At 47.0% G+C, this 14,340-nt stretch overlaps 1 protein-coding gene across 2 annotated transcripts in view; it reads right to left on the bottom strand.

The window, feature by feature from the left end:
- Positions 1 to 14,340, bottom strand: part of CHUK (component of inhibitor of nuclear factor kappa B kinase complex) — a 559,943-nt gene that overhangs the window by 242,989 nt on the left and 302,614 nt on the right. For both annotated transcript variants that reach the window (XR_013594756.1, XM_078642754.1), the window contains exons 9-10: positions 10,958 to 11,093; positions 9,723 to 9,917 (exon numbers count right to left, since the gene is read on the bottom strand). Coding sequence is in view for 1 of the 2 variants with exons in the window: in XM_078642754.1 (XP_078498880.1) it covers positions 9,723 to 9,917; positions 10,958 to 11,093 (331 nt within the window). In the remaining variant the exon portion in view is untranslated. The remainder of the gene's footprint in view (positions 1 to 9,722; positions 9,918 to 10,957; positions 11,094 to 14,340) is intronic.

The following is a 14,340-nucleotide window of genomic DNA, read 5'->3' as shown; positions in this document are numbered from 1 at the left end:
TACGGTGCGTTTCAGCGATTTCTAATCTATGGCGTAAGTCTTTCTAACATCTACCACTAAATAAAAAACATTAACCATAATGTAGCAAAATTGCCAACATACCCTTCCTCTCGACGATGCTTTCCAGTTCGGTTAAAAAAAATAATAACCCAAGCGCGGTCTCCCTCAAGCGGGCGCCGTGCTCTGTATTATATTAACAAAATAATAATAATTAACTGAGCACGTGTCCCTGAAGTGGGCACCACACTCCGTATTAAAGTAAAAAGAAACAACAAAAAAACAGAAAACGAAATGCAAATTAGGTTAGGAAGCGGCCGCCATAACCGAAGCTGGCCTGCTGTGTCACTTAATAAAGTTAATAGTTCTCGGAGCTGGTAATAAATGCTTCGAAGTTAGGACACACTAAAAGATAGGACACAGTAAAAGATAGAGTCCACATGGGCGGTACCAAATGGAGACAGGGCGGTAACAAGGAGGGAGTAACAAGCCTCATTATGAATCGGAAGCCAGCATTTACCAAGGACAATGACACCAGCCAATGAAAAGTATGGGCGGAGAGAAGGCGAGTCTTCCAATCCATACTTCATTACTGCATGCCTCGCAGAGCGTGTAGTGCATGCGCGCTGCCGCCAGGCTCGACCTAAAAAGCCATCTACGTAGAAACAGTGTATTTTCATAGGGGGACCTTCAAATACATGCATTCAGTATGTGAGCTAAACAAAAACCTCACTCTTGTTTGATTTTACAACATGTTGCTCCATCTATAACACCAATTATTTGATGCACTAAGGTGAAACGTGCATTTGTTGCAGAAATAAACACATGCTTACATTTTAAAAACACCTTTGCTGCAATGATTTATAGCCCAGCTATTTTCGGGGCTCTGCTCGTGCAAAGACTCAACATCCGCGCCTTAGCTCTCCAGTTTATTTATTTATTCATTTGAGGGATCTAGTAGTAGTTTAAAATCGCCTCTCATGATAATGTGGTCCAAGTTCAGGCTCCCAATACGCGCATGTAATGTGTGAAAGAGCTCAGGGTAGTCCACATTAGGGGCATAAATATTGGCAAGTAGCACACTATGTCCCGCCAGCGTCCCAGTCACCAGCGCATACATGCCCACCACATCCAAAATGGAGGCAGTAGGATGAAATGGGAGTGTTCTGTGAATAAGGATTCAGATACCCCGTGAGTATATGCCATAGTAGGAATAAAAAACGGTGTGGGCCACCTGAGGATACAAATGTGTGAGATCTCCCAGGTGAGAGATGCATCTCCTGTAAAAAGGTGATCTTTGCGCCGTGACGGGATAAATATTGCAGAATCGGTTTGTCCTTTCGCAGGTTATTCAGGCCCCTGATGTTGCAATCCTGGAAACTAATGTCCACAGACTCCGGCTCAGGAATATTCGGTGGCACCATTAGTTGCTGGGAATAAAGGTGATGTGAGTGTTGTACACAATGGGATTAAGAGGTATGTAGAGAAACACTAAACACTAATGAAACACATTACAGGGGTCTAGTCCTGCCCTGCCCCCTCCCACACCAGAGGGAAACCCAAACATTCAACATGACAGTATATACCACTTGAGGGTGGCAACGCAGCAGCTGGATGTCCAGTTAATGAACGGCTAGCTTAAATAGGTCCATATCAGCAGGATTGAGAAACGCTATGGAAAGTGCTGCCATGTGGTGTAGCAAGGTGAGCAAAAGCAGCACACAAAACATTGTGAAGGACCCCCAAAGTGGACCGGAAGTTCATCTGTAGTGAACAAATCCGCACTGGTGTTGAAGTGTAAGTCAGATTAGAGAGCGTTCTGGGGTGGATAGTCATGATGGCGTGTGGTTCTGTGCCTGCTGTCTGCAGAACTCTTGAGCATCCGCTGGACTATCAGAAAAGTGTGTTTTTACTGCCTACGTCCATTCGGAGGCGGGCAGGGTAGAGCATGCCATAGCGAAGGCCTAGCTTGCGAAGACTGATCTTGACAACTATGAATTTGCGGCAAGCCTCCAGGAACGCCACAGTGAAGTCGGCGAACAGAGAGATAGGTGAGCCCTGCCACTGCAGGAGGCCCTGCTCCCAGGCCAGTCGGAGAGCAGTGTCCCAATTTCTAAAATTGAGCAACCTTGCAAATATAGGCCATGAGATCTGACAGGTACAGAGCGAGCGCCCAATGAACAGTGGGCACGTTCCACCACAGAGGTAGGAGGGAAGTTCAGCCTTCCCTGCAATTTGGTAAGCAAGCATTCCACAAACAGGTCCAGATGGCCAGTGTTTGTGAACTCCGTGACCCTGAATATGCGTATGTTGCTGCAGTGCCCCCGAGCCTCTAGATCCTCGTTCTTGATGGCAACTGATTTTAATGGGCGCTCAAATCGCTCCAGACATTTCGAGGTTTTATTGGCACCATCTTCAAGGCCAGATATTCTCTCCACAGTAGCATCCAGTCTTGTGGCGGTTTTGTCTAATCTCGCATCCATTGCATCCAGAAACCCGGACAGCATGTAGAACGTATGGTCAATGGCTCGGAAGCTTGACCTAATCTCCGCCATTATGACATCAGTGCCCACCAGATGCTCAGGCCCAGAGCTCCCCCAGGTCGGGCATGGGCGCAGACTCTTTATCTACGGTCAGTTTCCACTGTTTATGGTCACCTCATACCCTGACTGGAGAGGGGTGCAGGCAAAATGAGGCAGCGCAGGGATATCACCAGGATGCGACAAATTGCGGCCAGAGAAAAATGTACCAGCAGTGGCAGTTACATAGTGGTTCACCGGCACGCCAATGGTGCCAAAGAAGTGTTGCAGGGTCTGCAATGAGTGATGCAGGGGTAGACAGGGGTCATTAGATCACATGTGAAGAGGAGGCCGTGCAACAGGCCAAGGCGATGCCATAGTAAGTATTACCAGCAGTGTGAGAACATGGTCCAACCAGACACATGTTAAGAAAGGTAGATGCATGCCAGTCGGGCAGCGCAGCAGAGTACGGGTCAGGAAGGACCATCAGAGGTGGCACTCAGCACTATATGGCGCACACTCACCCCTCACCGCATAGCGTTCAGGAGAACCATTGGCGATGCAGCCTCAGATAGGCGAGATGGCGTAGGAGGAGGTAGTTTGCCAATCACGCCCCAAAATGGGGTGTCGGGGAGGGGGGACAGCCTGTGAGCTGGGAGCAACCAGCTTTTTGAGCAGCTACATTCACCGAGGCAGAGGAGCGGAGCAGAGGTCTAGGCAAGGAGGCACTGGGGCACCCTGGGAGGCTCAGGCAGCCCTCTAGTCCATCAGGGTCACGAAAGCAGACAGGTGGCTGAATGAGCCCAAGGCCCCTCTGCAAGCTACGCAGTGCAAGCTATGCCACTATGGTGTGAGGGGGGAGAGGCGTAGGGGAAATTAAACTCCGGTCTAGTTGGCAGCCGGGATGCGCACTCACCACCAATGAGGCCCATGAGGCGTCTATGCCCGCCGCCAGGCTGGCTCACTGCAGGCCAGATGGATCAAGGCGGGCCGGTCGGTGTCAGCATGGCATGGATGTTATCAGGCCAGTGGTGCAGATAAGGAATGTCCTCCACAGCAGAAAAGAGCTAGGCAGCATGGTGAGCCCGCGGGGGTCTCCGAGGCGCAGGCCGGGCCATGTGCTGTCTCTCTCCCTTTGCGGACTCTCTGCCCCTGCCATCATCACTGTGCCAATCGCCCACAAACACCACCAGGCATACCCTGCAAGAAGATGGGGTGCCTTTCCATGTTTAGGATGGGGGTGAATGTGTGTTGGGGCTCATTGTAGCAAAGTTGCAGGCAGATACCGCTGGAGCTCCAATGCTGTGCAGTCATCGTGGCTGTGGGCTTTGGCACGCCCTCTACAAGTTAATTTGTTGGCTCCCACACCATTGCAGATATCTTGTCCAACTGGAGTCTTTCCTTGTAAAGCTCGCGGCTGTCAAATAAACCAAGATTATAGCTACCAGAATGCACTGCGTCATAAAATTCAAGATAAGAGATATTATGATATGGATAACCAAACATTCTGGTCCCAAAGACCAAAGGGATACATCTAAGTATGATTGCATGGATGAGGATTTAAACAATTATCGCAAGGAAAAGCTTAGTTGATAAAGTGCGCTACAAGTATGCTGAATAAGGTCCAGCATGCATTTCATTTTGTTCATTAGGTGCAATTATGGAATCCTGCGATGCTCAATGCTCTATGGAGGTGCAGCTGCAGTAAGAATTTCAGGTAACTCCACGACACAAAGCATGTACCCGTCTGGTGCTCAATTTTCACTTAATTGTGCATTCTGGCAGTTGTAGTCCTAGTTCATATCAGTTGGTCCGATTAAGCTAAAATACCTGAAAACAAGGATCTGTTACAGGAAAGCTCTGAACTGGATTGTTGCTTAGTCTGTGGCAAGGAGTTGTCCGGTAATCTAAACATGGGCATTAAGACATCTAGAACAGGGTTCTCTTTTTATTTCACATTTGGCTGTCGGTTGGATGTCTGTTAGCACAATTAATTGAAAAGACATACTCGTTCTCAGCCAGCTTCACTTGTATCCTGTGTGGAAGAAGGTCCTGCAGGCCTCCGGCCATTCCCTGTTTTAACCAAGTTGTAGCTGCAACCACACCTATTCCATTTCCTTTGCATCAACAATTTTTGTTGTGAATGCTCATCCCACCCATGGCCTTTGTAACTTTAACAAAACAGGTATATGATCACTCCATGCCCAGTGAAAGAGCTTGTCACACTTCCATCATGTTCCGACTCTACATCGCAGGTCGTGCCCTCTAGAGCTACAGAGAAACTGCTACCGGTGTCTCGTGGCCTAGGAGGAGAGTGATATGTGCAGGCTTACCTGCTGCTGTGCATGGCCTTCTGCTGGAGAAGTGGCCACTTATAAAGTGGGGCACAACTGAAAAATGGCACTAGACTGTGCCCAGTAATTTCGCTGCCACCACAGATCTGGAAATACCAATGCAGGTGCTGGCAAAGCAGTTTAAACGCTTCTCAGGCTGTATATCCCATTGTGGCTCATTATACTCGGCCAATGAAAAGCGTTTAAACATTCCTATAACCAATATCCATGAAAAGGAGCACAAATGATAGCTGCCATCTGATTGGTTGATTGCAACTAAGCCTCAGGAGTCCAAGCCAGAGTTGCAAAATGCCAATCACCACCTTGGCTTCCCCACATTTTTAGTGCTTTCAAACAACATTTCACCCTGCTGCTTTCTAGACCCTGGCACTACATTAGCTGCAGTAAACTCATATTAGCATAGCAGCAGAGCTCACGCGCCAGTCCAGTAAAAAAGGCCTGAAAACAGGTTCACCCTGGAAGAAATCCACTTGACATAGCCACTGAGAGAGTAAATTATTTGAGGCGCGGACTTTTAAACATGCTGTGAAGAGTCTGCGACCCTATATATTTGTTTTGAGGTGTGGCGGAACAGCCAGACAGCAACCCAAGCAGCTTGAAAGAGCAAAAATAACAGGATAGAAAATATCCTAAAAATGCCAGAATGGCGCTATACCATACCCGTATAAAAACGACAGGTAGAACGCATGAGCCATATACCAGAGGAAGGAAGGAAAGAAAGAAAGAAAGAAAGAAAGAAGGCCCACTCTCCGCTTAATGGCGCACAATGAGTACACCGACCCAAGGTCGAAATGAACTTGAAGAGATGCAACCAGAGCCTAACAGACTAGCCTAAAGAAGTTAGTCGAAGGAGCCGGTATCAAGAGCCCAAAGGCAAGAGCTAGAACCTGAGTAAAGCGGCGGGATTAGACGGCGGGACAAGAAACATGCCAAGTGCACCCACCATCCCTAAAAAGGGTCTTTAGGGGCAATTAGCATCAATGCTAAACCCGCTGAAGCAGTAAGAGACACGCAGCAGGCAATGGTCATAGAGACCATAAAGTGGCTTACACAAGAAGCATAAGAGTGCCCGACCGGGCAGTATGAAGCCAAAGTGAGAAACAACTCTCAATATAGACTTGCAGCCAGTAGATAGACCACTGCTATCAGAAGAGCTGTCCCGCGGGCGTAGCCTTAACAATAGTATGTGAAAATGTGGAAAAAAGGCATATCCGAAGGAAATGGCAAAAAAACGCCAAGTTTAACGAATGGTGGGAAGAGCCTCAGAATCTGAGACCAACACCCCAGAAAAGACACGTACAGCGTCGACACCAATAAGGGAGCATATGTCAAATTGGGAAATTACCCCAGTAAGCATACGCAAGAAGTAGCCTATGGGCAACTTGCAACAACTCAGAAAAGCTCCCCCACACATGGAGATATTGGTTCAGCCTCGCAACCTCAAAAAGAGGTGGCAATGTAGGAAGAAGAATACCAAGGCAACCCGCATGTATACAGAAATGTATAAACATACAAATATGTAGACAGAACTAGCCAGGAGCAAAAACCTGTCAACACCGGATCATACCTAGTACAGTAAAGGCAAGGAGGAGCCAGTTTTTAAGAGGACACCATGAAACCTCCCAAGGATGACCAAAGCGGAAGCAGATGGCACCAGGAAAAAACATAGAACACCGTACAACACACCCCCAGGCCACGCATGGAGTCCACAGGGTTTCCAGGCCCAGGTGAGATTAGCAAAGCTATATAATAGCATACAAGTACCCCACATGGAGTACGCATACCCCAACAACGGGAAACACCTTAAGGCAATAAGCCGAGCCAAAGGAGCGCAGTAACGAACTGAAGCCGTGAACATGAGTTCCAAGCCGTATGACATTACCGAGCTGAACCACCAGCTCAATACCACAGTCAGAGGACCAGACACAGCAGGCCAACAGCCAGCTCAAAGCAAAACGCATTCAAGGGATACCAATAAAAGAGTAATCACCCTTGAACACAGGAAAAGGAAGACGTAAGGCACACTGCTATATCTAACACAGAGCACATCTAAAGGATACAAAATGAAAAAGTACCACCATGGAAGATAGGCCTAAGAAGACCTAAGTGGGAGGACGAAAGTCAGCAAGGAGCCAGTGAACCGCCGACTCGGCGTGAGCATCAAACAGCAAAACCTCATCAAAGGGTAAGTCAACTAGTTGCGCTCTGATATTTTCAGGGAAAACGCTCCCAAGGGTGACGCCTTAAGGCAACAGAGCCCGCCATAGCTCGGCCCAAAGAATCTGCACTATCTAAGGATGAGCTGATTGTGAAATCGGCAAGGTCACGGCTATCCCGGAGGAGGTGAAGGAGATCAGCGTGAGCACCTTCAGAGGTGGCAGAAAGCACAGTCCCACAGGGCAGGGGTAGCCCGAACCAAAACACACACTGTATTTAAGGACCGTAGGGCTGCACTAGTGGATGCAAAGATGTTCCCACCCCATGACTCAAGCCATCTGGACTCCAAAGAGGGAGGAAGCGTTACAGGGGGCAGGGAATGAAAGGCAGTTTGCAACACAAACCCCTGCGCATCAGGATGCACAAAAAGACAAACAGGATCATGTGCAGCAGGACGGTGGCGGTGCAACACTGAACGAGCCACCGGGTCACCTGAAGCAGGCCGGACCCAGGTACCCAAAGGGCATCATAAAGGGAAGTCTCAAAGGGCAGAAGCGGCTCCACATTCCCAGACCCACAGTGAAGGACCTCAAGCAAGAGGTCCACAAACAAAGGGGCAGAAGGGGGTTGCATGTTTAAAATGCGGGTGGCCAATGAGATCACTCTCAAATAAGCTTCACCAGCATCTGTAGTCCTCCGCGGAGGGGACAACAGCTCATCAGTGGGGGAGTGTTGAAAGCTGACCCTCCCGAGACACTGAGGATGTGACCAATGCAAGGGAGCCCCATTGAAGAATGAGGATCCTGATGAGGCTCCTGGGGAGGCGAAGAGCCTGCCGGATATGGGAGCCCCTGAGGAGGCTCCACAAATTCCAAGGAGGGCACCGGCAACAATACCCCCGGCAACGCCGGGCGATAGGGCGGCGCCAAACTCTCTCCAGAAGCCTCCAGAGAGGAGACCACAACTTGGTGTCGACACGGCGCCAAAACTACGCGTGTGGGCGCCGATAGTGCCTCGTCAGACGCCGACTGGGCTGCATCCGGCGCCTAAACTATGACAAGCTCCCCTTCCGAAAAGGAGAAGGCACTAGAGCCGGCGAGGTAAGCTTTCGGTGCCGCCCAGGTGCAGACTCTGCATCATCCATGACAGGCTCCGACTCAGGAGAAAGAAGCTTAGACCGTGCCGGGGAGGAGAGCTTACGGCGCCGGTAGGGCGATGACCCAGGCACCAGACAGGTGGCCGCCTGCCCGGAAGCCTGAGTTGTGCTCAAGGAAGGGATATGAGCACCGGCAACCACCTGTGGCGCCACAGGGATCCCTAACGACTCCATGTGGACAGTAGAGGCGGACCCAACCGGGCAGCGCCCTAACGACACTACATCTCTGACATTCCTGGGGGGCAAAGGCTCAATTGGCACCGGGGTCGAACCCGTCGGCGAGTCCGTCGAAGATCCAACAAGAAGCGGATGCCCCAGGAATGGGAGAGGACCTATGGGAGGCCTGCAGAGCCGCGGCATATGCCTCCATCAGGGCCCGAGGCGCCCCCACACCCGGAAAGGGTGGATAGAAGGGCGGCGACTGTCCGGAGTGCACGTCCAGAATGTTCTGGGAACCAGTGCCCCTGACAACAGAAGAAGGGGAGGCGACAAGTGCCTTGACTTACCAAGTGGCGAACGACGACCCCGGACCACAGAGGGCAATCGACGGCAGAACTGGACAGTAGAGGGACCTGCCGTTGATGAAGAGGTCAGGGGGCGAGACGACTTCGACCGGAACAGCCGTGCCGAGAGAAGCTTCATACGGCGCTCCAGCCGAGACTTCGGCTTCAGGTGTTGGCAGCCTTCGCAGTCCGTGGAGTCATGGTGCTCGCTAAGACACCACATACATAAGATGCGGGTCCGTTGCAGACATCTGCCGCAAACAGGAATTACAAGTTTTAAAGCCGCAAGGCATCGCACACTGTGACTGACGCGAAGCGTCGAAAAGGAGGCCTGAAAACAGGCCAGAGGAACCGCTCACTCCGGATCTGCGTTGCACCCGGAAAAGAAGGAGACTGACATCAGCGCGCCGGGAGGGACATAAATGACCTCGTTGACATCACGTACGTGGATGACGTCAGGGCAGGGTCGTGTGGCGCCATCCCCCAGCGCACAGGTGCTGCTGCAAAAACATTCCGGATCCAGTCTGACGCCTGGGGATATTCTTAATTAAGGAATCTGCGACTAGATGTCTCTATCAGATCCTGGTTTTAGTATGGTAATCATTGTTGTCACTTTCATGAATTGGAGACTTAAATGAATATATCAAGCTCACCACTTGACAGGAGTCATTATTGTTCAGTGTTTTTAACCAAGCTACAGTTTTCTCCGCAATAGGCTGATGAAGAGAACAGGAACCGGGGTAAGTGTGTACTGTAAGCAAGACATTACCTATAGACACTTTTAGTCACACTATTTCTAGGACAAGTCTATCTTTTGAAGACGTTCTACAGAATGGAATATGGCATGCAAGATGTACCTGGATGGAGATGTTAATGCTTGGTTCACTGGCAAACTTTAAAAAAAACACCATTGCAGTAGATAGCACTACAAATTCAAGTATGTAGGCAAATGCTGAAACTGGGTAGGCATTGTCAATCAGTACCAAAACAGAGAAGCACACACTGTGACACTAAGCCAAAAACAGAAGGGTCTCACCACTCCATCAATGACGCACTGAGAGGCTGGTTTGCGAGGGTCAAGAGACACACCCATTTCCAAGAGCAGCTCCTGGGTGCAGGCACTGATCCCAGTCTCTTGCTGAATCCGAGACTGCAAACTGTGCAGGCTTTCTTCAGGCTTCAGGGGGAAGGATAGAATCTTGGCGGAAGTCATATTCAGGATGTGCACTATCTAGAAGAGATCATAATTAATACAGCATAATATAGTGTATGCCTGAAAGGACTTCAGTTGTAGTTATTGAATATTTGTAACTTTGATATTCCTTAGGCACTACCATAATGACATCAGAAACAAGTATCATCCAGTCTCCTTTCACCCCCAACATCCACACATGCTCTCTCTATTCTCACCTCCCCCTCAAGAAGAGTGTTTCTGCTACAACACTTCTATTATTTATTTATAAATTAAATACAAAGCACAAACACTATCAAAGATTCAGAGGCATTCATAGGCTAGAGAAGTCTTTGCAGCAGTAACAGTGCTCTTAAAGGTAAATATATCAGACGTGAGACAAGTGCTTTGGTTTGAAAACTATTACCCTGATTACAATTTTAGTGATGAGAGCATATTGAAGTTAATGGGGTCATCAAAAACAGCCACTGTTGACAATCCATTTAAATGTATTAAAACATTATGGCTGGTAAGGAGTGAATTGCACTTCAGAACATTAAAAGGCAAAGAGGAAGCTATCACTTTCAGAACTTGTGTAGGAGTAGCAATAATTTTTAAATCGAAACAGTGATACTTTCAAATTAATTAACCCCACACCTTTACCAGGCTACTGCCCAACTCACATTTCCTAGGCATCTAAAATAATCAAGAGGTTTGCTGGATAAGTTCATTTTGCAACTTTTGAAATTTTTGTCTGTGCCAGACAGCGCCATGACATCTTAGTGTACAAGCAATTTTAAAAAAGAACAAAAATTGACCACAAGCAATAAAAAAACACAGGGAATCACCTCAAATTTTAAATCAACCAGATAAAACTTCAGAGCTCAACTCAGGTCACTATTACACAGATTTAAAAGAGTGGAGTCAAAAGCAGTTAAAAAGTAAGATGTAAAAAGGACAAAGTCTGACAGAACCTTCAGAATTAGGAAAGGCAGCAGTTCTAATGAGTTGCGAACAGAGCACTCTAAAAGCAAGGATCGGTGACTAGATCCAAATACAGAAAAGTAATAAATGAGACAAGAGCCAATACTTTTACTCGCCTTGATATTGAGGATATGGTCCATAAGTGCAAAGCAGACAGGTCGCTTTGTCTGGGGCTCAAGGCCTCCGCCTCTCTGCTGTGGATCCCAGTTCAGCATGAGTTGAAGCCAGTTCTCCATAGGCTCTACAATTATCCTGATATGACAAGTGTGGCCCAAGGCCTATATCAAAGCAGAGTCTCAAACATCATAGTTAAATGTAATACTGTTCCGTTCCAGTTCATTAAATAATGTACATATACAAATACACCATCCTGACCATTTCACACATTCTAGTAAGTAGCTTCAGCTAATTGATATTACATTTTGATTTGCTGGATGGAGAGAATATAGGGTATCCTAGGAATAATTCACTCTTTCAACTGACTTTTACCCCTTTATAGGAATGTCCGATTCTAGCTCCTTCCTGCTAGATACACGTCTTGTTACATTGTTGTACTATATGCCCATCACAGGGGTACCTGCCTTGAGATACTCCTGCTTTTTTGTGAAGACATGAATGAAACCAAACCTCTTCTTCCTGGCATCAATCTCACCATGATATCCAGCCTCTCCTGAAATGATGCACTCAGAGCTGCATTGCCAGAGAGGTCAGTGGTATGAGGAAAAGGCTACTGGCATGCTGTGAAGGTTCAAGGTCTTTCTGTGGAAACAAAGCTGCAAAGGCTCAGCATACACTGAAAAGCCTGAGAGTATGGCTCTTAATGAGACAACTTAAGAGGGAAGGAGGAGTTGTATAGCACTTATTTTAGGATTCAGAGGGTGGTGCATTTCTGTCTTTTTACATTAATACAGGAAAGCCTTCTTCACAAATTGATCATACATAGTTCTACTGCACAAGGACACCGAAGAAGCCTGGGAGTAAAGTCAGACAGATTTGTGAACAGTGGTTGGCAACAAAAAGGTCAGCTGAGATGTGTACAGTCAGAAAAAGAAAGAGGAGTTCAACAGACCTACTGAGTAGCAGTGGTACAAATAATCTCTAGAAAATACTTATGTACCTCATATTCTTGGGATACATTGGAGTGAGAGGAATATCAAACTGAGGCCCCAAAAATGTAACAAGACTTCTCGTAGCAGAAAACCTTAACCTACACTTTGGAGCATGGCATGACAACCAGTGGGTCAACACAGCCAAAGACACTGCTTCCTTCCATCCCAATTGTTCTTTTGCCTTACTGGTGTTTTGAATGAGGCTGTTGGTATAGTGTTGCCCTTTACTCTTCCATGTGCATTCTGCCTATACTTTTCTTACAGTATGGACATTGCTACACAATAAAAAGCTTACTATAAAAAAACATATCGAGGGAATGTGATGAAGGGCCTCTGTGGAGGCAGCAGCACAGAAAAAGGGAACATCTGAAAAACAGCAAGCAATTCTGAGAAGTACACTGGATGCCTTGGACCGCCAATACAACAGCATGGCACAACTGAGAAGTAGGACAAATATTTTAATTTCAAATGTAATACGTTTGTGGCTTTTGGGCTGGCGAAACCGAGCATATCCACCCTGTGAAGCAGAGTGACAAAACAAGGGAGATTGCATAATTGAAAAGATAATAGGCATTCATGATCATGTTTTCTACAGGAGAAAACCCTGATCCCAGTGACCTATTGGGATTGCCTGATGAAAGGACTTCATTGACTTTCTCCATACTCTGAGTAAGGGCTTTATGGCTTGTGTATGGAGGATTTAGAGTGGTAGTCTCAGATCCCCTCTTAACTGAGACAGCCGGCTTGTGAACGTAAGCAGAGGAAAGTCTTGAAAGATGATGATATAGAAGAAGGCACAGAAAGGCACATAGCTCAAAAATGTGCACACAACACTGGGCAAGGAGGTCCCAACAGGGTGAGTGAGTGGGTGATATACACAAAAATGGAGAAACTAAAATTGCACCCTAGTGGGAATGGATCACAGCAAACCCCTTCCTTATGCAGGCAATTCCTTCTTCACACTTGGTGTCCCCAGAAGATTCCAAAATCCTTCAAAATAACACAATTTAGCAGGAATATTTGGAACACAACAAATTATAACAAGAAAATGCAGCTTTCTCCAGCAGATTATGATTAGGATCATTCCAATATTACCCCTAACAAAATCATACCCTAACCAAACAAAGTATTTCCGATTAAGAACAGTCAAAAGAAATACAAATCCTAAAAGCAAAACAGTGAGACGCATGGGAAAGAAAATAAGTTACTTTCCTGTAACTGCAGTTCTCCAGTATTGGAATCTTTCAGAGATTCACATGCTTGAAACAGAGTATAAAGCAGTAGTGAGGCACATTGAACTGTGAGTTGTTAGGAATACAATTCTATAGAGATTTTCCTTCTACATAGAATACACTAAGACATAACCATGAACATCTCTTATAATATTTCGCTCAAAATATGACATTTAAGTATGCTGTAAAGACAGAAAAGACATATTATATGCAATGTGCAGAACTAGTAACAGGTTGGTGAGAAGAAAGAGGTAGATCACCTTTATTGGAAAAGATGTTTTAGAACTGCTTGACCTACTGTTACAACCCCTTGAGTAGTCAATCCAGGCAGTAGTGTTGGGTAAAGGTATGCGTATTCTTCCAGGTAGCTGCTCTGCAAATATCCTGTGGTGGCACACCAGCAAACAGTGCCATTGAGGTTGAAATAGTCCTTGTAGAGTGAGCATGCACATATGTTTGTAACAGTTTTCCTGCTACTTGGTCACAGAAGTGAATTGCACCAGATACCAAACTAGATATGCTCTGTTTGGAAAGGGGTCACCCCTTCCATGGTGCACTGTAAGCCACAAACAACTGGTTAGACTTACAAAAGCTCATGGTCCTTTCTATGTATAACTTGATGCCCCTTTGTATGTCCAAAGAGTGAAGAGCCGTTTCAGCCGGTGTTAAAGAATTTGGAAATAAAGTCTTCAAAATTAGTGGTTCATTGAGTGCAAGTCCGAAGGGACTTTATGGATAAACTTTGGGTTTGTATGTAGAATTATCCTGTCCTCTCTAAATTGTAGGAAGGAGTCTTGAATAGTGAGGGCTTGTGTGAGAAAGTGCCTCTTTTGACATGGTTTGCCCTCACTTTTTGCCTGGTATTGATGTGGTTTAAATTGTAGTGCACAGGGTCCCTGCCAACTAGGTCCCCTGTGCCAATGCTTCTTCCCTAAAACATACCCCCAATTGGTACTACTGCCCACTTGTAAGTCCCTAGTAAGTGGTATCTTGGGTACTTAAGACCTGGAGGCTGAAGAGGGTCCCCTGGGACCCCCTCACTAGGACCACGCCACTGCCCTTGCAGCTTGCATACACTTGTGAGGTAAATAAACAACAAAGTCGACATGGCACTGGCACCCTGCCTGGGTAACATGCCAGCCAGCACTGCCTGTAATT

The sequence above is a fragment of the Lissotriton helveticus genome, chromosome 5_1 (genome assembly GCF_964261635.1).
Source record: "Lissotriton helveticus chromosome 5_1, aLisHel1.1, whole genome shotgun sequence".
In the NCBI taxonomy this organism is placed as follows: Eukaryota; Metazoa; Chordata; class Amphibia; order Caudata; family Salamandridae; genus Lissotriton; species Lissotriton helveticus.
Note: the sequence above shows the minus strand (reverse complement) of the source record. Positions and strands in the feature narration are given on the sequence as shown.